Raw genomic sequence first — 27527 nt, forward strand, 5'->3', positions numbered from 1 at the left:
AAGCTGTAATTCTTGGAACTGTCTGAGAACATTGTTGCTTCACCATAGATAGTTTTACCTGTGTTCTCTTGAGCGGGACAGCCTCCGCACACCTCTGACCACAGGTGCGGGTACGAGCACTGACTGCAGGTGAATATTTTTACTGATGACTTTTCTTTAATGTTCCTCCCCACCCCATATTTTCTCTCTTTCTTTCTACCTGTGACTTACGATCAAGAGCTTACAAGATCCTATGAAAAAACTAGTTAAGAAAGAAGGGAAGAAGAGCACCCCGCGGAGGGAAAGCCTGGAGGCTGCGACACAGGAGCCTAAGCAGTAAGTCCCCAGCCCCTTCCTCTAGTGCAGTCCTCACAGCCAAGCCCAGTGAGCCCACCGACACCCAGGGGTCACCCTGTCCTCACCATCCTGCTGCCTTGGGAAAGAAAGTCAGGTGTCCCCATGATGGCTCCATGGGCTCTCTGCTGTCTGGTTCTGGCCCTCACTGTTGTCATCAGCACTCACAAGAGATCCTAGACGGGAATCCCCCCACCTTTCCTCTTCTTGAAATTGCTTAGCCATGCGTGTAGTCTAGAAACATGTGGGATTGTGGCCTTTCCCCCCTCACCACTCTGGCTTTCTGCTCTCCTCTCTGAAGCAGAGGATAGCCCAGAATGCAGGAGGAAGTGGCTCCCCGGCCTCCATTTCTCACCTGCCGTCATTTAGAAACACGAAAGTGACTATTCAGTGCAAATGGCATCTGATTCCTAACCTACCCAGGGAGAGGAACTTTGAATGTGCAGCCTGGTCTATAGAGATGGGTAGCCTGGTCTATAGAGATGGGTAACCTGGTCTACGGAGATGGGTTGCCTGGTCTACAGAGATGGGTAGCCTGTAGTTGCTCTGGACCGGCTGGCCTAGGAAAGCACAGGAGCCATCATTCCTCACTCTATGCCTTGTCTACACACCTCCACCATTTAAATGATAGCTTTCTGGTTAGACAAGCTGACATTTTTACTCTAGTTCTCAGAAAGTTTGGGATATGTTTTTAGTTCCATAGACATATCTGTTCCCAACATTAGCCCGTTTTTAATTTTAAAGAAAACCCTGGAAAGTTTCTCTGGTGCACAATGCAGACAAGTTTTCATAGACTGTGATGTGGACCTGCACAATTGCCTGCTGGCAAGGAGCAACCAGTGACTGCCTGCTGCATGCTGGCACAGTGTAGGGGCTGCGCGGAATAGGCACTGCCGCATGCTGGCGCGGCATACGCGCTCTCTGTGGAAGCCCTTCTCCCGTGGATCCACCATGTATTCAGTTTACCAAGTCCACACTGTGTAGAGAATGAACTGTAGCTTGGGGATGGTAAGGTACTGTGGTGAACCCCATTAGAGGCCGCACCAGAGTAAGTCCCACACAGCACTCTTTTATCATATGAGTGAATGCAATCCACATAAAGCATTCATCTTTACTCAGAGGAGAACTACATGGGACTCTCTCAGTGTGTTTCCTTTCACTAATTTGGGTTTCTCAAGTGTCTTAGCACCTCTTCTTTGAGGGCTCCAAAAGCACACCAGTCACTATTTTAAGTGATAGTAGAACATTATGAGGAATTTTGTTCAGAAATATCAGGTAAACCCTAGGAAGTACCAAGTGGGTGTGGGGTGCTGGAGGGTCTGCCTGCAAAGTCCTGGGAAGAGTTTGTTCCAACGGGCAAGTGCACCTGGGTTTGGGAGGGAAGGGACCATGCCCTCAGCCTTCTATGTAGTTTTCCATCTCCTTTAGCACCAGGGATATAGAATAACCACTGTCAAGCCATCTCTTTCTATAGCTTTTCATAGCAGTAGCTATGTGTATGCACTGCAGTTATCCCTATGTGCCCATCAAGATGTTGACTGAGTATGTGCCTTATGGTGAAGCTGTGCTCATGTATGAAGATGCTGTGTTACAAAAAGCAAGCAGTGCCATTTCTTCTGCAGAAAATAGATGCCTCTTTCTGTGTCTCCATCTCTCTTCCTCTACCCCTGTCGTGTGTGTGTGTGTGTGTGCGTGCGCGCGTGTGCATGTGTGGTGTGTGGTGTGTGTGCAAGGGCAGGGGTTGTGATAAATAAAGAAATAGATACTGCACTGAAGAATATAGCTATACCATAAACATAAATTTGCAGAACTGTGTAACTCGGCCTTCTTTTTATTTTAAGATTAATTTCTTTGGAGGATGAGAACCAGCACAAAGAATCCTTTCCTTGTAAGGGTAAGTTTTAATTTCCATTTCCATTGCTTCAGAGACCCTGCTGGAATGCACAACAGCCAACTTGTTTCTCTTTCTGGTAAATTACCTCTCGGTTGGTTTTTTTTTTTCCATCTTAAGAAAAGGCTATATTAATCTGCTTCCTGTAGTCTCCGATATTAGTGCTGCCAACCCTTTAGTAGTACCAAGAGACATTGTGTGGTTTGAACCAGAAACTTGGGCGTCCTTCTTGTGGTGGGACATGGCAGATAGCCACCCCTTTCCAGGAGTTAGGATTTCTGGGCTGCTCTGAGGAGTAATTTCTGTATCATGATAACAGGTTTCTCTTATGACAAGCCAGCTTAAGCTGAATTAAAAAAATAAATAAATAAAAGAACAGGTTTCTTTAAGAAAGCAACTCCCCAATGAGTTCTCCGGTCCCAGAAATCGAGGCAGGAGAAGTCACACATCCAAACTAAAGCAGGGAGATTATATAGCCTGTAGGTGAGGGGTGATGGCCTATTTGCCATAAACTGGGTTTGCACCCAAGTGTGGTCAAAAACTTAGCACTTTTGGCGGGGATTGGGCTGCTGGCAACTTCAGGGGAGAAACTGCCCTGATTGCCAAGAACAGGGAACTGGGCTTTTTGGCACCTTCTTTCCTGGAGTTTCTCTGAGAGGGTGGGGTTTGGAGAGAGAGGAGTGGGATTCTGGATCAAGCAGGAGTGAGCTAGAGGTTCCAGCCTAACAGGTAGCCCTAGCTGCAGGTCTTAGTGCAATCTTGATATCACATCCAGGTGTGATCAGTGGTGATTTCTGGGTGGGCGTTCCTCATTGTTGGAGACAGAATTGCTCTGACTTTGCCCTCCCAAGTGAACTCTCAGGCCACATTAAGGGAGTGGCACTAGCTACCTCAAGGTGAACTGAAGCCTACCTCAGGAGGAGGCTCTGCGCATTGGGAGGTGGCACTCTGACGTGGCTTTCTGCTGTCACTGACTCCTGCTCTGCTGCCAGATTTTCTGTTGACTCCTTATCATAAAGGTACAGACTATCGAAAATTATAGTAAAACCAATATGTATCAGTGTTGAACCCTTCACCAGGAGTTAAAATCTTCATAGATGGAAAGGTGGCTGACATTATATAGGTAACTAAAGATGTTGTATCGGTAACAGAAATCATCCGGCCTTCTGTTTAGACAGTCCCTCTTGGGGACACAGTCTCCTCTTCCCTGCCTTGAGCCAGGAAAGGAGATGTGTGAAGCAAGTCCTAGAACGGTTCTTCTGCTCCATTCCTCTTCACCCTGACTCTTCCCACTTTTCCAAATGGTCAAAGCCATTTGCTATTGTAAGACTTGTCAAAGGAAAAGATATGTTTGAGCAAAGGAATGAGCCAGGAAGAACCAGGAAATGTAAGAAAAGAAAAATTCTAGAGTCTGAGAAAAGTAAGGTCTAGGCCTGATTTCATGGCCCTGGACAAACCGTTTGTGTTGATCCACGCCTCCAACCTCAGTGCCCCTCTGTGAACCTGTGGCATGAATGTTGTTTGGGACTAAGATCATAGAGTAGAACATACTTAGTGCTTTGGGAAAATGTCAACTCCAGTTTCTTATATTCATAGAAAAGCTTCAAATCTATATAACTTATATAGATTTGTACAGTATATGAAAATGCAAAGTTTCTCTTTTCTTATATAATTTAATTGGTGTGATAATTGCATACTTGTTTGAGATTGGGATCCATTATCATTAAGTGGCATCTGTCTTATTCTGGGACCTATTGAAGGTCTGGTGAACACGAGCAAACTGAGTTGAGACTGTCCTGTCATGTGCCTACTCACGCATGTACAGCCACACTTGATTGCTTATTGTGAGCCAAGTTAGTTCAAGGGACAGAGTTTCCCCATGTCCCTTAGTCCCTGCAGATGCACTTTCAACTAGCATCACCCGATCCCAGCATGGTGTTTATAATAATCAATGAGCCTAAATAGAAGCCCCCTCATCATTCAAAGTCCACTTGATATAATCTTCCCTTCTAGTGCTCTGTATTTGATGGGTATTTTAAGTATGAAATGATCTGTTTCTTCCATTAGAGAGTCATACAAAGTATTACCTGCCTCCAGCCTTCTGTCACCACTGACTTGCCGCCTTACCCACCAGGCATGCCCTTAATGTCTACTGGTCTTTCTAGCATCTCTGCAGCTAGGGTTTTCAGTCTTTAAAAACTAAAGATTCTTTATTGAGAATTCAGTATTCCCTTTTTCATTTTAGCCAGGTCTATGTGGTTACTATTTGTTAGTGATACCAAGTAATATCTGATGACTTGTCATTCATTTTCCATGGGTGAAAACAGAAAGATAAATAGAGTATCGTGTGGGTTATCTATCAAAAAAAAAAAACAAAAAACAAAAACAAAAACAGAGATTCTTTGGAATTGTCGAATTTAAATTTAGTTAAATGAATTACATAAAATTGAAATTCCAGATTTAAATTTGGAAATCATTGAGAGCTAATAGCACATGTAAAGGGGAAACTGAGGACCATTGCCTTACATGAGCTAGCTGAGACTTTGCATGCTTTCTAACAGTGTGTGTTTATCTCACACATAGCTTATAAAAATGTGCCACTGTGGGCTGCTCATAACCAACTGCATACCTTGTGTTTCAGCTGAAGAAGAGAAAAGTACTCTGTCTTCTATAGACAAAAGCCCTGCGCACGATGCATGCTCAGGTAATCTAAAGACAGACTTCCCAGTTTTAATGATTTATTCAAACTCCGAGTGAAATGGAGTTAACTGATAATTTGTTTTCTTTCTCTTCTCTTAAGGACCAATAGATGAGCTATTAGACATGAAACCCGAAGAAGGTAAGATTTACACATTCTTTGAAGTTTATAATTAAATTAAGTTCTCTTTTATTGGTGCCAGAAAACTCAATAGTTATCTTTTTAATAGCTTTACAGTTATAAACAAAATATTTAGGTGACAGCCATTATAAATTACCTTACCTATGCTCAAGCAAAATATAATATGTATGTTATTATCATTTAATTAGACAAATTTTTAAAGCTGAAAATTATGACAAAGGTACTACGCTATAATAGAAAAACTAACTTTCCAAATGAGATATGTGAAAAATGTGAATTTTGTTCTTCCCATCAATGACCTAAACTAATTTGCTTCATATACAAACTCTGTAAGTCTCAGTGTTCTTGCCTGTAAAATGGGACCAAGCATAGTAGCCTCACCAGGTAACTGTCAAGAATGGAACTCAGGTATGAAAAGGTTATTTTGTGGTTTCTGATACAGGGATACTCTTGGACTGATGGCTTGTTGAGAAAGGAGGATTGGGAATGTTCTCTAGATGGTATACAGTGCTGTATGTTTATTGAACTTTAGTAAACCAGGTCCATCAGACTTAGAAATCTTAGGCTGGCTACTAAATAGTCACCCAAAAGAGAATTCAGGACCCTGAGTTTAGATGAGACTGACGGTACTGGGCGCTCTAAGGAAACTGAGTAGTTCCTATGTAACCAATCCTAGCCTTTGCTTTTCGTTCAAAGGTTTCTTTTAAATGATTTACTAAGAGTCCAAAATGCCCCCAAGACTCTGAGCCAAACATCAGAGAATCCCTGGGCCTGGAGATTGGCATTCTGTCCTGATCATACAGGTTCTTTACGGCATAGACACTGACTCAAGCCACCCTGTGGACCTCGGTTAACCAGGGTATGATTCAGCTCAGTCTGACCTTGGCCTGTTAGAAGGTGTGCTCTTGTGAAAGATGCTTGGGAGAAACATTAAAAGGAAGGAAGGGTGGTTTATCTTGGCTCACGGTTCCGGTCCATGGTCAGCTGGCTTTTTAACTCAGTGGCAAGGCGGAAACATTGTAGAGGAAGAGCATGATGGAAAAGCCGCTTACCCGAAAGGCCCGAAAGTGGAGCAACAGGAAGGAACCAGCACAAAGACACGCCCCCAGCTAGCCACTTCCTTCATCTCAGCACTTCCATGGTTCCACCACCTCCCAACTATTTACTTAAAATTTGAGTCAGTCAGTGGGTCAGCTTGATTAGGGCAAAGTCCACATGATCTAGTTTTCTCTGAAAGACAGATACTCCTAGAGGTGTCCTTAATCGTCTCCTACATGGTTGTCAATCCAGTCCAGTTAAAACTCAAGATTCACCATCAAGGTATGGACAGAATCCACAGAGTATTAGAGAAAAGAGAATCTCTCAGAGATACAAAGTCATTACAAGTTTCCCAAGAACTTCCCAGGACGTGGAATATAGACTCACAGGTGGAAGGCTCCTTGCCTTGTTAATGTCTTACTGAAGGCATCATGCTATGCAATATTTCATCAAAATGGTGCAGATTGGCAAACCAGAAACCGTACCAGTAATGAAATGAATGAACAAACAGTGTGGGTGGCCATTTGTAGCCCCCAGTTTTGTAAGGGCCTTTCCCCTCTAGTTTAAGAATAAAATATTTTAATGGAATAAAAATATCCCTTATAAATTATTTTAAAGTACTGAAATATTTTAATCTTACTAAAATGATATGAGGATAGTACAGCAAGCCCTAAGTATCTGCCACCCAGTTTCAACAACTCTTAACATTTAATAAATGTGTTCATAATCATATGCATGACCCAACTTATTTTGATGAATTGATACTCCTCCCAACCCCAGAGTCTTGTCTATATGGTTTTTCCTTTGTTGCTAACTCTATTTAATTTTATTATTTTAGTAGACTTGATTTTTGAATAGGTTTATTTAATAGACTATTATATTTTAAAAACTCACCCCCATTTCTGTAAACTGGCTCACACTCCATCTTGACAACGAAGTGCCTCTCCTATGCCCCCAGCCTTCTAGAGCTTTCTTACTCAGACACAGAAAATAGGAGTCTGTATGCTTGTTTCCTCTCCCTTTGTAAGGGGTAAAAAAAGATGTGGATTTTTTTTTAAAGTAATGATAGATTGTGACAACCTTAGCCCCAAAGCCAGCACCTCCTCAGGGAATTAACTCAGAAGGGCTACTGCTTGCAATAGACTGCTGGCTTTCACAGCTTCCTCATGTGCCAGGGCCCATCGGATGAAGATTGACGTCTGCTTATTGAAAGCAAGTTTTATGCCCCGTTGCTTTTAGCTCTAAAGATGAAGCTAGATGGGCTCTTCCCTCATACAAGTATTGGTTCTCAGGCATAAAGATGGAGTCACGGGACTCCCCAATCAAATGAAATGTCACATAAGCCACCCTGTCCCGTTATCGCTGCTGCCCCACAGAGCTCTCCCCAGGCTCCACTTGGGGGTATCAGCGCTAAAGCACAAGTCTAAAGATGCTCTTGACACACGGGGAACTTGTGGTGACTGAAGAAAAAAGAACGCTGCTGCTCTGTTCACTTCAGCATGCATGTCTTTTCAGAGCCACTGCCAGCCTAAACTCTGAATTAAAATGCGGATTGTAGTATGCTAAACTTTAGATGTGAAGAAATCAAAAGCACTTAGTCCAAGGATGGCTGATTTTATAAGACTTGGGACCTCTAGTCCCAGCTCCACTTTTCTTCAACTAAATCATAAAGTAATAGAAAAACCAATGCTTGACCACACAGTATAAAAACATTTTAATAAAATATTGGTGACATTGTAAGATCTTGAAAGTGGATCTGAAGTCACCATATACCACACATGACATGTGGCCTGGATTCGTGAATTAGAGCATGCAGAAATCTTTCTGTTCCTCAAGTTGGGCCCTCCTCCCAAATAACATCCTACTGAACAAAAAGATGTAGTGCAAAGCAGATGAAAATTTAATGAGTTCAACTTCCCAAATCTTATCACTAAGCCTTTACCAAAAACAGAAGGTCTAGGCCAATTAAAAAGCAGAAAAAACTATTGTCTTTATTACAAAAGCATGTTTGTTTTCTTTACATGCTCTGTTACTGCTTGTGTCTCTAAATTCTGGCCAGGTGTAATGATGATAGTTCATTCAGCAGCTAGCGGAGGTCTAGGTGATAACCTTTAGCCCACAGCGATCATGTGCTATCCTACGTTGCCTGGCTTCTCCGGAGTCGAGGATCTGTCACCTGTAGTCATCCTTACTGTCACATGAGAGATCTGTTTGCTTTGCCTCAGGACAAACAATGACCAAGTGCTAAATTCCATCTGCTCTCATAAACCCCTCCTCCCTTCCACTCAGCATTCTGGGAGATGCTGGTAACCTGGGTCACCTCATGAAATAATTATGCACTCTTTCTTCAGAGTGCTGGGAAGAGCTCATCCTTTACGCCTTAGACAAGCCCTCTACGAGCCACACCCCCCAGCCCAAGGACATAGGCTTTTAAAACAACTACTGAAGGCAGGAGTGTGTCAGCAAACACCTGGAATCCCAGCACCTGGGAGGGAGAGGATTAAAGTTCAGGAGATTAAAGCCACCCTCGACTGCATGACTTGTTTGAGGCCAGCTCAGGCCACATGAAACTCTGCTTGATGAAACCAAATAAATAATAAAATAAATGTTCATAATCATGTAATAGTGTGCTCTACATGGGATTTTTCCTATAGAGATTCTTAAAGACTTGATCCTGCCCTGTTAGGAGCGAGGTGACTTACTAAGCTAATACTAAAATGGAGGGGCTGGGTTGTAACAGTCAGGTGTTTTTGTGTGTGCTTCTTTTGTTTCTTCAGAAAGCACATATGAACACTTACCCAACCCGGGCCCCTGTCAGTTGAGATTTTTATTTATTATTATTTTTAAACCTGAAGGGAGTTTTTGAAAGCGGCATTCTTGAATTTCAAACAAGAACAATCTGTTCGCAGAGGCTCAGAACTGTTCCCCTGTGTGGACAGTGTGTCAGGTGGTTTTCTGCTGTCTTCCCCCGCCATCCTTTGGATGACAGGAGGGTAGTGTTGGTGTTTGGGGTTTCAGCGGCTCTGCAGCCCTGTGGCCTTTAACATTAGTCATTCTGTGGGGCGTGGGGAACAGGGAGAAACCCAGAGAAGTCAGCCTTCCTGTTTCACACAGATGAAGGTAAATCAAGTGACATTTATCTTTTGTTGTCCTGTGTTCTTGTTTTCTGACTGTGTAGTTGGCTCCGTCTTCTATGCCCTTAGTTTATGCTGAGGTCATGAAACTAAGTATGATTTCAAAAGCACTATCTGGACCAGTTTTCCACACTCTGCCTAAACTTGAGTTTCCTCTACTTTGGGGCTTTTTTTTTTTCAGTCTAGAACTCACTGGTTCAGGACCAGTTCTTCTAGGGAATGTTTCCCAGGCCCCAGGCTTCATATTTCTCAGTGTTGAACAAGACAGCCATATGGTGGTTTTGGCTTCTTGGCCAATCTGCCTCTGTGTCGCATGGTACCTCGAAGAGCACTCTGGCCATAGAAACCGTCACATGTTCACAAAACGTTCCTAGTTTGTGTGTGAGAACCCAGTCAGTTCTCTGTCAGCATACAGAAAAAAACAAAAACAAAAACAAAACCCTACCTATGTTCTGAAGGAAAAGCAGTTCTCCCCAGGGAGACAACATTGTTAGGTAGCCCTAATACACTTCATCACTGGCAGATCATGCAGGCATCTTGCATGCCACCATGGGGAGAGCTACCTTACGCCTTAGCCCAGGAAGTGCATGCGCAGTGTTTGGACAAGGAATGATATCACAGTTGGTATAGGCGAAGGAGCAGGGTGGGAGGCCGTCTCATGGAGCTGCAGCTGCCTTAGCAGTAGGCACACCACAAAGGATAAGATAAGACTTTGTGGTCAGGAGTTGGAGAACTTGGATTGGAGGCAGACATTTGGAGACGCCGAGCCAAAGGAAGTTGTGGCCCACAACTCGGTAGCCGTCTTTGTTGGTCTGTGTGGGTGGACGCACTGACTAGCCTTCTCCCGAGGACATTATGGCATCTCTCCATGCTTTCTTTGTCTCTGGTTGAGTGGTAGTTTCCAACGAAGATAAGAGCAGCTCAGTTCTCCGGGGCCTGCTGACAAACTTCAGTCCTCAAGTCCCGACTTGTCTGGTTGCAGACCTAAACCTGTCCATTTGGACTTGTAATTAAGTTTCTCTTACAAGTTATGCATAGTAATTTCAGGCATCTTAATTATCAGTGTAATAATCAGGAGGTTTCTGGGTTTTATGGTTCAAGTCAGTGCCAGTTTCCTTGCTTTTAGCTACATAAATAGGTCTCTTAGAGGAACGCAGTTCACTGTGCGGCCTGCTTTAACTGTTAAATAGCCAGGATGTGATGACGTTTTTATTCACAACTTTTTATTAATAAATTTTAAAATAGGCAAGCAGAATGATAATAACAGATCATACTCAATGGTGAACTTCAGTAGGGGCGAAGCCTGAATCTATGACTGACTCCTGAGACAGTTTCCTCAGCTCCGAGACTGAAGTGTTTGCGTTTGATAGGCACAGGATCCATTTGGTTATAAGGTTGAAGCCTGTGTTGAAATGGGTTAGGTTGGAATTTTGCTTAAAGTGCTCTCAGCCATGTAACTGAGGGTGTTCTGCAGTGTGTTGACTCAAGTGAGGTTCAGGGACTGGCTGAGTGCTGTCTAAATTCCCTTTCTGCCTCTTGACTTTGTTTTCCTCTGTATGTTGACTTTAATTTCACTAAGAGCCTCTGATTTACATCTCTGATTCTGAGAAGCCCAAAGAAGGATGGGTTTTTTTCCATCCACTTTTCATATAGCAAATACAAAGACACCTCTAGTGCATGTCATCCCGAGTCAGTCGCTGTGGCCTGAGAGATGGAGAACTCCAACCTGCTCAGCCACACACCCACCTGTAGTGGGTGACCAGGATCACAGGGGGACAGTGTGCTTCTCAGGGAAAAACACCTGAAGGAAAGGGAAGAGAAGCTAGTTAGCAGAAGCCACTCATGTCTGTGCTAAATACCAAGACATAAAGCCTAAACACTAAACATGAAATAGAAGTTTTATAATTGGCTTATGATCTGTTGTTCAATGTTTACTGGGATCTTAACCATCCCAGCCACCACAGTGATGCCTCCCCAGTTCAAACTGAAATGACTGTCCAAGGAAAGTGCATTGCTAACTCACTCAAGGTCCAACCAAACAGGTCTCATTTATGTGGGCTTGACTCAGTAATCATATGACTTCAACCAGGTCAGAAGGAAACCAGTAGAAATGGTTTGGGTACTCCAATGTCAGCAGAAAATAGGAGGTACAGAGATTTGAAAAGTAACTACAGGTTAAGAGAACGAGTCTGGGAGAGACTGAAAGAGAATTCATTAGTAAAGGCTTATGTTGAGGGACACACCTGATACATTGTGGGTGCTGTTCCCCAGCGTCTTCCTGTATGGTGGCGTGTAGGTGAGCAGCCTGCCTTACCTCCCTGCCCAACCTGCTGGCCCCTGCTGTGCAGGGAAGCCTCTTCAGAGAACCAAATTGCTGCTTTTCTCATAGTTCGCCTACAGGCTATGTCTGACTGCAAATGTCTTTGATAACATAAACAATAAAAATGCTTAAATTAGGCACTTGTCTGATTAAAGTGATGTTTTGCCACTATTTTAAACCACGGTGATAGGAGTTACTAGATTTTTCCCCCTTCTTGATTTATAGCCAGTTTGCTGAGTTCATAAAAAAAAAATCCCCTAAATCTCTATATCTTTATGTTACATGTGGGTGAAAACAGATCCAACAGAAGAACAGAGAGAAGCTTCATTTAAAACAATAACCTTAGAATCATCATAGCTATGAATATATTTGAGGAAAACCTGATAATTTTATTTATCCTGATCATCAGAATTTCAATGTTGCTCAGAAAAACATAGGAACCATGATATAATAAAAAATGGTTTCAGTTTGCAAGTAGCAATTAGATTCCACAAACAAAGCAACACTTGATACACCCCTCAGCCCCCAGTCTTAAAATAAGTAGAAAACCTCAATGACAGAGCTTGCCATGGGACTTCTGAGAGTCATGTCCACTCTCCTTGTAAATACTGGGCGGCGTCTGGTCAGTGTTCAGATGTGAGAATGGGTGTCTCTGCAGTCATCCGGGCTGATGACTTCAGTGTAGTATTCCAGCTTCCTGACATTGCACGCTGGCTCTCGGGCCTGGCAAAGGTCTGCTGATGGGGTGGCTAATTCCCCTCAGGACCAGGGCTCCCTGCCAGCTGTCAGTGCTTCTGTCTGCGGCCCACTAAGCGAGCCTGTCACTCTCTGCTTGCTACTCTCAGGCACACCAGCTCCACCTTTCCTCTGCTTCTTGCAGCTGTTGTTGCAGAGACATCTGTCTTGGTTGTTGATGCATCCCCTGACATGTTCCCCTGGGCCAGGGCGTGGTGAGGTTTCTCCCCAGCTTGGGTGGCAAGACAGGCTGCCGCACGGTTTGTTGGCTGCTCCAGCCTAGGCAGCGTGGATTGAGGGCTTGTGTGGGAAGAGCTGGGAAACCTTACAAACAAGGAACTAAGATCATCAACAGCTTTCAGCCCTGGATTCGTTTCAGACCTGTGGAATGTTTTGTCAAATCTGCTTTTATGTTAAGGGAAAACCCAAACCCTAGGTGTGTGTGTGTGTATGTGTGTGTGTGTTTGTGTGTGTGTGTTTGTGTGTGTAGTAGTAATAGAAAATGTTTTAGTGTAATGCTCAAAAACAGGATTTGCTTTAGATAAAGGGGGACAAGGAAACATAGAATTCAAAATTTGTTTTGACCTCCATTTAACCAAGCGTGTCATGGGATACATACATCTCTGTTGTGATTACTTTCCTTAGATCCAGCCATCATTCAGTTTGTCCCAGTTGGGCCCCATGACAGCTCTTCCTGATGCTCTAGCTCTCGGAGGTCATGTGCTTTGTGCTCTTTTGCCTCCACCAGCTTGCCTGGGTCCCGTGGCAGGGACCCCAGAACCCGAAGGTGGGGATAAGGATGACCTCCTGCTGTTGAATGAGATCTTCAGTGCTTCCAGCCTGGATGAAGGAGAGTTCAGCAGAGAGTGGGCTGCCGTGTTTGGAGATGATGGGCTAAAGGAGCCAGCCCCCGTGGGGGCCCAGGGAGAGCCAGACCCCAAGCCCCAGATCAGTTCTGGATTCCTTCCTTCGCAGCTTTTAGACCAAAACATGAAAGATCTACAAGCCTCTCTCCAAGGTAGGTTCCACAGTGACTAGAAACTTGATTTTGCTTCTTCATCTTTTCCCACCCACCCTTAATACAGAAGTTTATTCGTTCTGAGTATGCTTTCTGTATTTTTACTTTATAACCAGTATTTTTTAATTTTATTACCAGTATTTTTTAATTTTATTATTAGTGGTAGTATTTTTTTATTTTTTTTATATCAAGTGACTTTTTGGTTGAAATCTCCAAATCATACCTCAACTTTAAGGTGTAGTGTCAGGCTCAAGATCAATTGTTTCTCATAATTTTTCCCTCTGTCAGTACTTCCTTAAGAAAGTTACGGGAGGTCCTCACCCTTATTTTCTCTCTTGGATTTAAGGAAGTTTGTGATGTGCACAAGAGGATCTTGCCTTTGCAGTTAAAACCCTGTGGCCTAGTCATCCCTGACTGCCCACGCCTGCATCTCCCACATACCCATGAGATGTGCTGCCTAGATCCCTGTAAACATGCCCTCTCTTTAGGTGCACTTCACTGGACCTTTTAACTTTGTCTTCTCTTCATTATCATGTTCCCTCTTGTTCTCTCTACACCTTGACCTGTCCCTACCTCGTGTATGCGCCAACTCAGCAGTTCCTGTTCTGACTCTAGCACAGCAAGTAAAGCCCATCGCCACCTCAGAGCAGAGTTTCCACCCTGAGCAAACATGCTCTCTCCTCAGAAGGGTTCAGGGCGCATTGGGGCTCAGCATCAGGCCACGTACTGGTTGAGCATCACTGGTGTGTCCCCCACAGCGATTCAGAGTGCAATAACAAAGCTCATTGGTGAAGTTTGAATTTCAAAAACTGATCTCAAGAAGGAAACCATTTTCTTCTCTCGCGAATTTTTTCTTCCCCTCATGTTACCTCAGCCACGAAAATAGAAACTACTCCTATTAAGAAATGTTCAAATTCTTTTTATGAACTTAAGCTATCTCCCTAATAAACATGTTTATCTGGCACTTACAGTGGAGAACAAATGGTGGAGTGGGGATGATTAAGTAATTATGGGCTATTACAAGCGCTGGTCTTGGGAAATGAGATCATTCATACAGGAGCTGGTGGGCAAGACAGAAAAGTCTTCCTTTTCTCTGAGCTACCTCTCCCCTTTTGTCTTCCCTGGGAATCCTGTTCCATAGCTGTTTCAGAGGGTAACGCCATGGAGTTGGAGGCGGCGGGGAGAGCAGATGCAGGAAGTGTAGTCTGCTCTCTGAGTTTCATCTCTGGTTTCACCTCTCCTTCACTGGATGAAGCCAGCGAGCAAGTCTGGCAGCTCTTTTAACGTTTACTCTAACCCTCCTGAAAGGCCTGAGAGACTCTAGAGGCCAGATTCTCAGGCCACCTCTGTGAGGTTCTGTCCTCCCTCTGGCCCTGTTGCCCAGTGATCCTTACAAGGCCCCCCGTGCGGAGACTCCAGTGCCCAGCTGCCACAGGAGCAGGTGGCTAACAGTCACTGCAAGAGTGAGAAAGCAGAGCTCCAAAGCCTCTTCCTGGACAATGTGTGAAAAGCTCTGGTCAGACACAACCCGAGAGCTGTGACAGGGGGGTGACCGTGGGCTTTGCACTTATTTCAGCCCGAGAGAAGGCACCCAAACCATTTGTGGGGCAAAGGAGGGAGGTGTCCAACAGCAAGTGAGAGATGCAAGGTGTGAGCTGGGAAGAGAAAGGGGCTCCACTCAGGGAAGAGGCTCCATTCGGGGAAGCCGTTCATTTCCCAGGCAGTCTTATTTGAGGTTGCATCCTAAGGCCTTAGCAAGCATCTATGAACGGCAGGCAAAACTCTCTGCCTTCCTGGAATTCACTTTCTAATGTGGAGAAAGGAGGGAATGATAAACAATGAGAAACCCAACACAGCAGGTTAGAGAGGACTCAGTGGTAGACAGAGGAAAATGAAGCTCGGGAGAGCCAGTGTTGTGGGATGGCAGGGTAGCTAAACAGAGTCTTGCTGGGAAGGTAAGAGCCAAACAAGACTGGACGGTCCTGGGCAGATAACCGTTGTTGACCCCATAAGGTAAGAATATACACAGCATGCCACGGTCTACAGGAAGAACCTTTCTTAGAGATGACTGGGTGACAATGAGAGGTACTAAGGAGGGAAGAGGGGCTCCAACACTGTGAAGGACAGACAGCATTATAGGATGGGCCATATATGGCAAGAGAAGCTAGGCTCCATGGGGCATGCGCACACTGGGTACATCTCTGGCCGCCTTTCAGCAGCCATGTTGAAGACTAGCACGGCTTCTTTAGCCACCAGACAATATGATCTTTGCTATTTAACAGCATCATTTTGGTTGTAAGAGTCTCCTCTCCTCCTGTGGACTTCTAGCCAGCCTAATGTTAAAGTTATCTGGTGGCTACAGGGTTGCCTTTGCTTTATAAATGGGTACCAGCAGAATGCCTCGAGGATTCAATACATCAAATGTAAATGTCTACATGGTTTAAAAGAAGAATATAGCCCATTCATTGTCCCCCACAGCTCCATAATCTCAATGGGAGCAGCTTTCATGGTAACCCACTGCTGCCCTGATTCAGGGAACTTTCCAGGTGCATCTGGTATAGACACAGGAAGGCTGCTTGTAGTGGCCGAGCACTTGGAAGGCTTCTGTCAGGATTCCAGAATCTCATCCCCCAAATAAGAAAGGATGAATGTTAGCCTGGTATTTTTTTCCACTGCATTCATGGGTGAATGGAGAGTCCACCTAATGTGTATGAATAGTTGTTTGTAAATGTGAGTTTAATGATGACTATTAAACCCTGGCCACATTCTGTTAAAATGGATTCCTCCAGTTAACCAGATCATTTCAAAACCTAAATTCAGTAACAACTGAAATAATTAAGAAACTAAATTAAGCATAGGGAGGTGAGGCATGTTGTCATGTTGGCTCAGTGACACGGTGTGGGAGGGAATTGAGTCCAGCTTTGTTTTGTGGTTGCCCTTTTCCTCCTCACACTGTAGGAGTGGCACTTCTCTCTGCAGCTCTCTGGGTTATTACTTCAGATTTAAGTAGGTGAGGTGTCGGTCTAGGCTTCTTATCCCAGCATCACCTTGTCTGTGGGTTAGCCCCCATCTCTGAGAGGCTAAGGTGTAAAATCGAGTAATTCTGTGAATCTACCAACCATAGAGAGTAAGATAACATCAGCCTGTGCTCAAGACAGCATATGCTGGGTGCCAAGCACTGTGCTCTCTTGTTACCTGTGCCAACTTATCCATTTAACCTGCTGCTTCCTAGGTAAACAGTATCACCATATACACTACAGAGATCAGAAAACCAAGGAAAGAAGCAGTTTGTTGGCCCAAGGTCACTCTTAGGGTAAAGGCAGACAAACATTGAACCTGAGCACTCTGACTAAGGAGATGAGCCCATACCGGCCACAAGGACTTCTTGGACCTCTCGGTGTGATGTCTGACACCATAGGAAGTTTTCTCCAGACCCTTCAGGCATCTGCTTGCTGTCTCATGAGCAGGGCTTATAGTGATCAGCCTGCCTGTGGGTTTCCTGGCTTCAGGAAGGAATCACAACACCAGGACACCAGGGCAAACACCAGGATAAATGGAGTTATAGAGAGACAGGGTCGTTATCCAACAAAAATTGAATGACCGTACAGAGTAGAATAATTGAAATTGAGCACTCATAGACGTCTTTATGGAAAATGTTTGGCCACGTCTGTGCTTTGTTTCACCCTTGTCCTGGCTCTCTGAAAGGACCGAGACACCTTCAGGGTCAGGTCAGAGGACAGAATAGAGGGCTCTGCATGCCTCAGTCATTAGGGATTCCCATGCTTTCATTCTTTATCTTCCTCTGGTGTAGGAGCCATTTGTTCGTTCCTGGCAGCCCAGACTCCCAAAATAATCACACAGAAACTGTATTATTTACAACACTGTTTAGCCAATAGCTTAAGCGTATTGCTAGATAGCTCTTAAATCTAGGATCAACCTATTTTCTTTATTTTATATTTTATCACAAGGCTTGTGGCCTACCAGTAAGGTTCCAGTTGACAGCTTGTGTCTTTCCCTTCTGGTGGCTCCATGGCATCTCCTGACTCCACCTCCTTTCTCGCAGCATTCAGTTTAGTCCTTCCCCCTCCCCCCACCTCTATTCTGCCCTGCCAGGCCCAAGTCAGATTCTTTATTAACCAGTGTTATTCACAGCATACAGAGGGGAATCCCACATCACTCCTCCTTTTCTTCCTCCTCTTTCCCTTCCTCTCATCCTTTCCCTCTTCAGTCTTCCACCTCCTAGAATGGTTTCTGCCTGCCTTCCTTCTGGCCTCTCCTCATTCTGTCCTGCAGCCCTCCAGGGGACTAGAAAGGAAGAAAATAAGTGTGCCTCCCTCCTGCCTTGCCCACGTTGTAGGAGTTCACAGCAAAAGTTACATTCTGATCAGGTCATTCTAGAATGTTGAAGAATCGACCTTAGCTGAGATTCCCGTGCTTCTGGAAGTGCGGCCTGAGAGGGGGTAGCCTCACCTGTTCTCTGTTGCTCTGGTAACAGCCACAATGAAAAGCAACTTGTAGTTGAAAGGGTTTATTTCATTTTATAGTTCCGCTTCATAGTTTCATTATTGGGGAAAGTCATGGCAGAAACTCAAACAGGAACCTAGAGGCAGAACCAGGAGGAAAGACTGCTTACTGGCTTCTTCTCTGTGGCTCATTCAGCTTTCTTTTCTTTGTCTTTCTTTCTTTCTTTCTTCCTTTCTTTCTTTCTTTCTTTCTTTCTTTCTTATCTCTCTCTCTGTCTCTCTCTGTCTCTGTCTCTCTCTCTCTCTGCCTTTCTTTCTTTCTTATTTAATTTATTTTATATTCTGACCCCATTCCCCACTTTCCACTCCCTCCTCTCCTCCCATTCTGCCTCCTCCTCCTCAACCCACTTCTCTGCTGTTTCTGTCCAGAAAGGGGCAGGCCTCCCATGGGTATCAACAAAGTATGGCGTATCAAGTTGCAGTAAGACTAAGCACCTCCCCCTGTTTGTACTAAGACTGGACAAGGCACCTCGGTATGAGGAATAGGCTCCCAAGGGCCAGCCAAAGCCTTAGGGACAGCCCCTGCTCTCGCTGTTAGGAGTCCCGCAAGTGGACAGCACAGCCTGCCTTCTTTCTTTTTGTAAAGAAAAGTTTTTAAAAACAATCTTTTTTATTTTACATATCAATCCCAGTTCCTTTTTGCTCATATTACTGCCCCTCCCCCTCTACCACTGGACTCCAGGAGTTTGGCCCAGTGCCTCGCTGTGGATCTCTACATCTGCTTCCATCCGTTACTGGATGAAGGGTCTATGTGACAATTAAGGTCGTCATCAGTCTACTCACATGGGAAGGGAAGTTCAGGCACACTCTCCACTCTTGCTTAGAATCTTGGCTAGAGTCGTCCTTGTGGATTCCTGGGAACTTCTCTGGAGCCAGGTTTCTCACTAACCCCATAATGACTCCCTCTATCAAGATATTTTTTCCTTGCTCTCCCTCTCTGTCCATCCCCCAACTCGACCTTCCTGATACCTTATGCTCTCACCTCGCTCCCCTCCTCTTCCCCACTCCCCTTCCACCCTCCACCTCTTCCCCCTACTCCCTATTTACTCAGGTGATCTCCCAGGGAGATCCATATAGGAGAACTCTTAGGGTTCTCCGAATTTCCCGGCTTCTCTAGGGTTGTGGACTGTAGGCTGGTTATCCTTTGCTTTATGTCTAATATCCACTTATGAGTAATTTGTCTTTTGGGGTCTGGGTTTCCTCACTCAGGATGTTTTTTTCTAGTTCCATCTATTTGTCTGCAAATTTCAAGATGTCATTGTTTTTTGTTTTTTGTTTTTTTTTTTTACCTCTGAGTAGTACTCCACTGTGGAAATGTGCCACATTTTCTTTATCCATTCTTCAGTTGAGGGGCATCTAGGTTGTTTCCACGTTCTGGCTGGTATAAATAATGCTGCTATGAACATAGTTGTGCAAATGTCCTTGTGGTATGATTGTGCATTCTTTGGGTACATGCCTAAGAGTGGTATTGAAGTAGACTGATTCCCAATTTTCTGATTTCCAGAATGGCTCAGCCCGTTTTGTTATAATGCTCAGGACCATCTGCCTCAGAGCGGCACCACCCAGAGTGGGCTGGTCCCTCCCACATCAACCATTCATCAAGAAAATATTCCCATAAGTATGCCCACAGGTCACTCACAGGGTGGCCGGTCCTCAGTTAAGCATCCCTCTTCCTAGGTGACTTGAGTTTGTAATAAGTTGAAAAAAAATTAAACAGCACTTGTGGCTAGAACTTCCTGAACCCATGAAGTGATGAGAAAATTATGCCTTCCTGGGACTTCTAAATATGAGTAGACAATCTGGCCAGAGAGCGCATACCAAGCAGACACTCAGGAAGCTCCGGAAGGCTTCTTATTGCAGAAGTAGACCCCAGTTCAGAAGAGAGTCCTGGCCACTCAGCATCAATGCTCCGGCAGATCTTCTAGCTCTGGGTTGTGCAAACCAGAGGTAGAGCTTCTCCTTCCAGTCGCAATCGCGGAGCCTCGGCGTCTGCCGGGTAGTCCTCATGGTGCCCAGTTTTCAGATGCTGCCGCCATCTGGGTACACTTTAGGCTTGGGTTATCGAAAATAAACCTCAGAATGAGCTCATCTCTGTCCCCTCCTGAATTAGCCTGGTGCCAGGTAACTAACATTTCCACGACTCGATGGGAAAATGTCAAGGGAAAGAGAGCCAGGTGTATTTATGGCAGGGACACAGTGGGCACTGTGCTTGGGCCCATGGGATTGTTAATTCCGTCAGGGCAGCAGAACTTTGTAGGCCTGCTGAGCAGCAGCTACAAGGCAGGGCTTGGAGAGCTACAGGATTCAAATGCCTCTGGTACTCTATAGAAGGAACCTTCGAGACTGACTCCTCCACCCACTCTGTAGATGAGGAAATCCAGGAGCCTCAAAAGGTCATGTGCCTTGCCAAGTTCTTGCACTTTCCGCCACTGTAGTGAGGGCTAAATTCTCGGCTTGGTTTACAAGGTCCTTTAGTATCTAGCCCCAGTTTCATGACTGCCCACAACTCCCACACCTTCACTTAGCATGGCTCAATGACATAACTGTGCCAAAGAACCAGGTTTCTTTTTCAGACGGTGGTGTTGAGATATAGACCAAACTGTCCTGGAACTCACTAGGTAGCCACGGCTAGCCTAGGACTTTTAGTAATCCTCCTACCTCAGCCTCTCAAGTGCTGGGATTACAGACATGCACCCCCATACTATGAACCGTATTTTCTATCCATCCTTGGAACTCCAGTCATACTGAGCTATAGTGGACCCAGATCTTTCCACCAACAGGCTTGATACACGCTCTCCTGGAGCATGCTATCCACACCTACATACGCACAGTGCTATACTTGGCTAACCTCCCCAAAGCCTGTCTGTGTCAGTTCATCCCCACCCCAGCAGTCTGCACTAGCTGTTTCTACTCCTCACTCCCATTACACCCTGTACTTAAATCACCCTCTTACCTCACCTTCTGGGAAAACTGATTTCATGTGTCTCTTCCTCAGGTTGTCATAGAAACAGGATTCACAGTTGTGCTACTTACCATATTTTCAGGTCATAGCTCAGTGCCTAGAATTCAGTGGATGTTTAAAAGATACTAGGAGCTAGGCATTGGTGGTGCACGCCTTTAATGCCAGCACTGGGAGGCAGAAGTAGGCGGATCTCTGTGAGTTTGAGGCCAGCTTGGTCTACAAGAGCTAGTTTCAAGATCAGGCTCCAAAGCTACAGAGAAACCCTGTCTTGAAAAACAAACAAACAAAAATGATACTTGAAAGGACGGATGGGCCCATGTATGGGTGGATGGATGAATGGATGGACGGACGGATGGGCGCATGTGTGGGTGGATGGATGGACGGACGGATGGAAGCATGTGTGGGTGGATGGATGGATGGATGGATGGATGGATGGATGGATGGGAGCATGTGTGGGTGGATGGATGGACGGACAGACAGATGGATGGATGGATGGATGGACGGATGGGCGCATGTGTGGGTGGATGGATGGATGGATGGACAGACGGACAGATGAATGGAAGGATAGATGGATTGATGGACGGATGGATGGATGGATGGGCGCATGTGTGGGTGAGTGGATGGATGGACCGACGGACAGATGGCTGGATGGATGGGCGCATGTGTGGGTGGATGGATGGATGGATGGACGGACGGATAAATGGATGGCGAGCAGTAAAAGTGAGAACAACTGGCAAAAGATATGATGCTAGGTTAAAAGGTGACAAAGCTACGATGTGAACTCCTTCAGATGACACTTTAGTAATTACTTGTATGTGCTGAGCTATACAAAAATCCGAATGTAGCACCGCTTACTGCTCTCTAGCTTTGCCATTACTTAGCTTCACCCACAGGACCCCAGCCCACTTGTACTGAAGCCCAGTGAGACTGCAGGTGTACCATGTACCTGAAGGGGTCATGGCTACCCTTGTTGTGCTGCCCCTACTTTGTCCTTCATAGCCACCCCCCTACCCCCAGGCTGAGATAGCAGCCCTGCCAGGGCCTTTCACCGTAAGTGGTAAGGCACATTCACAGCGGAGTGTTCTCTGGTCCATGTGTTCTGGCTCTGCTGGCTGCCCTTGCTGGGCAGTGTTAGTTCTGGCTCAGTGGTCTTTTCCCATGTGTAAGCAAAGGGAGCAGGGCAGCTCTAGCGAGTTTTCATGTGTGTTTCTGCAAATGGGTAGCACATGGACATATCAAAGGAGCCCAGAGCTGGAAGAGTGTTTGTTCCTGAGCTTGGGGCTCCCTCCTGTCTCCACCCCTTGCAACCCCTCTATTAAAAGAATTTCTCTTGATGTAGGGAGACATCTTTCCAGCCACACCTATATGCTAATGCCTCTGCCAACTATCACTGACTAGGGAACAGTTGATGGCAATTCCTGGAATATTAGCAACACTAAGTTCTCTCGCCACAGCAGTTTTCCTGACAGAAGCCAAGACATTTGAAATCTGGTTGTTGTTCCAGCCTAATCATCCTCATAGCATCCTTTCCCTAAATAATTTCCAGGGCCATACAAAGGAGGCTGGAATTGCCTTAGGGATTTAGTTCAATAGCTGCTATCACATCAGTGCCATTTTATCTGACCCTCCCCATATGCATATTCAAGCTGCTACATGGATATGCATGCTAGATGGGCATGTATGTGACTCTATATACTGGCTGTTAATTGTGCATACCATACGGAGAAGCCATGATATCTATATGTCTTTAAAATTGCTGAGGAACACTACCCCACTATCTAGGCCCCCAAAGAGGAGATCACTTCAAGTTCTCTCTCCCACATGTATGTCTTCTCGGTAAGGAAGCCTCTCCTTATGGATTCTCAACATTGCTTGTGTAGCTTATAACCGTAGCTGAGCAATAAATACCCAATAGCACCTCGTCAAAGAGGAACAGCTCTTTGTAGGCATTTGTAGGCTGGGGTAGTTCAGGGGTAGAGCATTTGCCTAGCATATACAGTGCCCTGAATGTGCTCCCCAGCACCTTACCAAAAAAATACATTTTTTTTTTACTTTATAAAGAAATCTTGCATCATCATCATCCCCTTACGTGGTATGCTCAAAAACACAATTTTGGGTGCTGACAAGATGGGGGGACTGTTACCAAGTTAGCGTTGACCTCTCAGCCTTTCCTGTAATGGATGCTACCGGGCACACATTTGCCCCCACAACTCTCCCTTTCTGCATTGACTGCTTCTATGTGCTTTGGGTCTAGAAGGAAAATGGTTAAGGGCCAATTTTCTAGGAACTGGGCAGGTTTTGTTATTCCTGGATCACACCAAATGCTGGTCATTTAAAATTGCTTTATTGGAGTATAATTTACATGCCATAAAATTCACTAGCTGTAAGGGAACAGGTCAAGGATTTCTCGTAAATTCATATAGTGAAGTTGGAATCCCAGCATCCCAGAAGGCTCCTAAGACACCAGAGGCTGCTGGTGGTTGCATATGAATCATGCTGACTGTATGCTTAAGTACTGTTTCAATGAATAGCAATGCTGTTTAAAAATCCTTTCTGTTTTCCATTGTTTTATACCAAAGAAATAGGCCATAGACCATCTGTTTCATGACTTGTCAGTCTTCATTATTAAGTCTGTATATTGCCCATCTAAAATGAAGTACTTTCAGCTAGTGAGTATCAGAGACCATATGGGCTGCCAAGTACAAGGTTGCCATCTCTTAAGATATAACACACCAAAAGTGTACTTCTTGCATTTAAAGGGGGACTGACTTTGTCTTAATTCAAGAGTTATATAGCCAAATCCCCACTGTGTGACAGGCAGTGTCCGAAATGATACAGAAATGAATAATAAATGATCCAAGGCTTCAAGGGTTCATGATTCCTAAATGTGGCAAAAATGCAAGCTAATAAAATAGTATAATTCTATAATTGAGTCCACTGGAAAGAGTGGACATTAGAATAGCAGGAAAAATAAATGTTGTTCAATTCTGTAATTTCTGTAGCATATAAGGAGTGACATTCTTGCACTGGAAACTGTATTCCCTGACCCATCTGAACTCTCCAATCCAAACAGTCTCTCTTGAGGACTTTGGTGGAGACTATTATTCCTTACAAAGATATCTGAAACACTGTACGCAAGACCATCTCTGTAAAAGGACAGAGTTTTAGGCATAGTGATAGTGAGGCCCTGTTTGACAATCAACATTTCAACACGGGCTTAACCAGGAAACAGGTACCTGGTCTGTGTTACATATTTTGAAGTGTTCAGGAGGAAAGCTTTCATGCCTCTTTCAAGAGATAAGACCTTGAACACAAAGAACTAAAGCCGAGGTTCAAAGATGTATACGGTAGATTTCTAAATTAAGGGTGAATCCTGCTAGGATCGCCAGGACAGTCAACGTTGTGGGGAATGGGACTCATTTCCCTAAAGCCAGAGTGCTGAAGGCCCCACCCATGCTCTGCAGGCAGGGCACAAGGTTAAGACAGAATGCTGAGTGACGCAAGTCAGATGCCATTGTCGGGTATGACCTAAAGTTAGTGCTCACATAAGCTCTCCCTGCTCATCTGTTTATTTAACTGTGTTAATTCAACTTCCCAATGTACAGGAAATAGTTGCACATGACCCTCTGGGTAGAGATGTGTGGTTACTAGTTCTATTGCTATGTTTATTCAATGTTAAGCCTTCTCCACTTGTGACAGGAAACCATGGCTCTTGATTTTCTAACGGTTTTTGGTGTGGTTATGAAATCACCATTCTCGGCAAGAAAATGGGTATAAAACACAAAAGGCAAAACAGCACTCTGATACTAGCAGCTTCTTGGCTGCCTTTCAAAGTCTCTGTCTTTCTTACTTTCCCATGTATTTCAATTGGGTATGACCCCATGATTCTCTGGTTCCCTCAGATTTTTCCCCATCCTCTGCCTTCTTGCTGGAGGCATGGGTTAGAACCATGCATGTGCCCAGCAGCTGCTGAGGTGTTGTGACTGTTCCTGCCAGATCTAATGTCCTTTGGTTTTAAATATTAGGCTGGTCAGAGAGCAGAGACAGTCCTCACGCATGGTCATGGCCAGCACCAAAGACAAGCAATTCAAATGACAACAGCTCTGCACTGAAAGGTAACAGTCTTACCCCTCTGCCATGACAGCTGTCTTCTTCCCAGCAGCCCTAATGCTCTTCCTGTATTTCTTTACTAGCTTGCATTTGTGCATCTAGACCTCAACTGCTGGGCTGTGGGATGCGGAGTTATGCATGATGCTAGAAATGACATTCTGACTTTTTCCTGGCTCACTGTCCTCATTCCAATGAGCGTGCATCCAATCTGTTTATCTCCGTGTGATCCTTGCAATGAGAAGCTCAAGACCAGTGTGGTTAGCTGACTTTAATCCCAGCACTTGGGAGGCAGAGGCAGGCGGATCTCTGTGAGTTCGAGACCAGCCTGGTCTACAAGAGCTAGTTCCAGGACAGGCTCCAAAACCACAGAGAAACCCTGTCTCGAAAAACCAAAAAAAATAAAAAATAAAAAAATAAAATGCCATTGTTCATCACAAAAGGCAGAGAGTGAGAGTGCCCCGGGGAGGGCGGGGCTTACTGACTGTCAAACGAGGTCCTTTCAAGCTTGTGAGATCTGTTTTCTTTTGGGACAGGCCACTGAAGTGAGCATCTGCTGGACAGATCTCATGTGTATTCACAGTTCTATCTCTGTTCCTTTGGTTATCACCCCCCTTCTCTTTGACCATAGAAGAAACGTCCGCCCCATTATCATCAGAAAGTGTTCCTATGGTGTTCTAATAATTTGCATCTGGTTTTGCTCCAAGCTGAGACCTGGGGATCTGAGGATTGCCTTAAAGTGCAATCACCTGCCTTAGCTTCTAACTGCAAGGCTGTGATCACTCTCTGCGGACCTTCTCAGACCTTTGCGAGGTTAGGAGGAAGGGGAAGTAAGTGTGTAGCATATTTTCACTAGAGCTATCTTTATATCCTCTATCAGGAATTGAGATAAACTAATCCGTCTACATCAGTCTTGCCCCATACAGTATCCTCATCTGACCTCTACCATGATGACTTGAGATTCTCTCCAGTCCAGGGGTTGCCAGGGCTAACCACATAGAATGTGACTAAGGTCACCTGTAGTAACCACCTGTTCAGAGAACTAATTCTGGCTACTAGTCTTGCCATTACTAGTGATTCCTATGCATCTCAAATCTTATGACATAATTAGGAAATACATCAATTCTGTCATAACAAAGTAGTGAACCTATTGGGCATTCTGATTAGAAATGGGGAGATGAACCTAAGGTATAAAGTTACTTCATTAACTATTTTAACAGTTCAGTGTCATTTTGAAGAATCAAAGATGGTTTGTGTGCCTCTAACCCCATCCGATGCCTTCACCCTCTGCAGCCAGGTGGCAAGCACATTGCCAGCTGCTCCCCGCTGGAAGGGCACCCTATTAGAGAGACATGTATTCATGCTTCTGACACCTCCACCTGTGGCTGGGGTGGGGAAGCATGGACTACGGAGCCAGTGAAGTAGGTGCTCACATGGGATGATTTATGTGAGAGAGTCGCAGCCTGTTTCTAAATCGCTTGCATGAAACGCTCTTTTGAAAATTTTTTTCCTCATCTGGAAGACACTTCAGCTGTCTGACCATGGTATTTGGAAAGGTAGGGTGGCTGCTTTGGTGAAATGGCAGTACAGTGAGGGGCTCTAGTGAGGCCAGATGAAGGAATTTCAAGCCTGCCAAGGGAAGGGAAGGCACTTCAAGAGCCCTTTTGCCTTTGACAGGAAAAGGTGAAAAGGGCAATGGCCATAATGGCAGAGTGACTTGGCATGGGTATGACCTCCTCTGGGCCTGTGCCTTTGAAGGGTGAAAAGAGAAACAGATTGTTCCTGACCCAAGGGACTTGAAGGGATCCCTCCAGCAGACACCGGAAAGTACCTTGCTTTTTCAGCCATTCAGTGTGATTTCTGAAATAGCCATGCTGCTTCCTGGTTGAGGCAGAAAGGCATATGTGTGGGGTTTTAAGTAGCTCTGTGAACTGAAACAGGAGGTATAGCTACAGGTGATGCTTAGTGAATTTAGAGAGAACACAGCACCCTCCTTCTTCATGAACCCTCAAGAGAGTCAGCCAGTCAGGGGACAAGGAATTTCTGAACGGTCATGGGATGCCTGAGCCCAGCATGGCAGAGGTGGTCTTCGAGAAGGTGGTTTTATTCACGTTTCTTCTTCTTTCCCCAGAGCCCACCAAGGCTTCCTCGGACCTGACTGCCTGGTTCAGCCTCTTTGCTGACCTCGACCCCTTATCAAATCCTGATGCTGTTGGGAAAACCGATAAAGAACATGAATTGCTCAATGCATGAGCATGTAGCCTTCACCTGGGAGCCCTCGGCCGCTCCGCAGCACCTGCTCCAGGCCTGCAGAAGTCTCAGTATGCTGTTTTAATATTTACGTGCCATTTTAATAAAATGAGAGGGTCAAGGCCCTGTTTCTATCCTCATAGTGATCTCCTCTTAATTGGTTTGCTGGTTCTCCATGTGTATTGCACAATAGAGGAGTCACAGGAGCAGTTAGCAGGCCACTCCTTGCTCTTGCAGACGCCCCATCAGAACCATTGCTGCATCAGTACGCAGTGGTGAAATCCTAGTCTAACTTACACACCTAAATGTGGGCTAACATAATATGTCCTCGGGGCCACCAGGAGGCTGACAAAGGTTTGCGCTTGCTTGTGTCCTCT

General features: G+C 45.0%; 1 protein-coding gene across 14 annotated transcripts in view; it reads left to right on the forward strand.

Annotated features, from left to right (window-relative positions):
* Ica1 (islet cell autoantigen 1) overlaps positions 1–27284 on the forward strand; it is a 141494-nt gene extending 114210 nt beyond the window's left edge. For 12 of the 14 annotated variants that reach the window (XM_057763510.1, XM_057763559.1, XM_057763505.1 and 9 more), the window contains 7 exons: positions 218–315; positions 2175–2227; positions 4866–4928; positions 5025–5063; positions 13039–13308; positions 24819–24908; positions 27032–27284. In XM_057763510.1, coding sequence (XP_057619493.1) covers positions 218–315; positions 2175–2227; positions 4866–4928; positions 5025–5063; positions 13039–13308; positions 24819–24908; positions 27032–27153 — 735 coding nt within the window. In that variant the 3' untranslated portion in view covers positions 27154–27284. The remainder of the gene's footprint in view (positions 1–217; positions 316–2174; positions 2228–4865; positions 4929–5024; positions 5064–13038; positions 13309–24818; positions 24909–27031) is intronic. The other 2 variants (XM_057763606.1, XM_057763596.1) reach the window with 1 other exon arrangement.
* Positions 27285–27527: the final 243 nt, after the last annotated feature.

The sequence above is a fragment of the Chionomys nivalis genome, chromosome 1, assembly GCF_950005125.1.
Source record: "Chionomys nivalis chromosome 1, mChiNiv1.1, whole genome shotgun sequence".
Classification (NCBI taxonomy): domain Eukaryota; kingdom Metazoa; phylum Chordata; class Mammalia; order Rodentia; family Cricetidae; genus Chionomys; species Chionomys nivalis.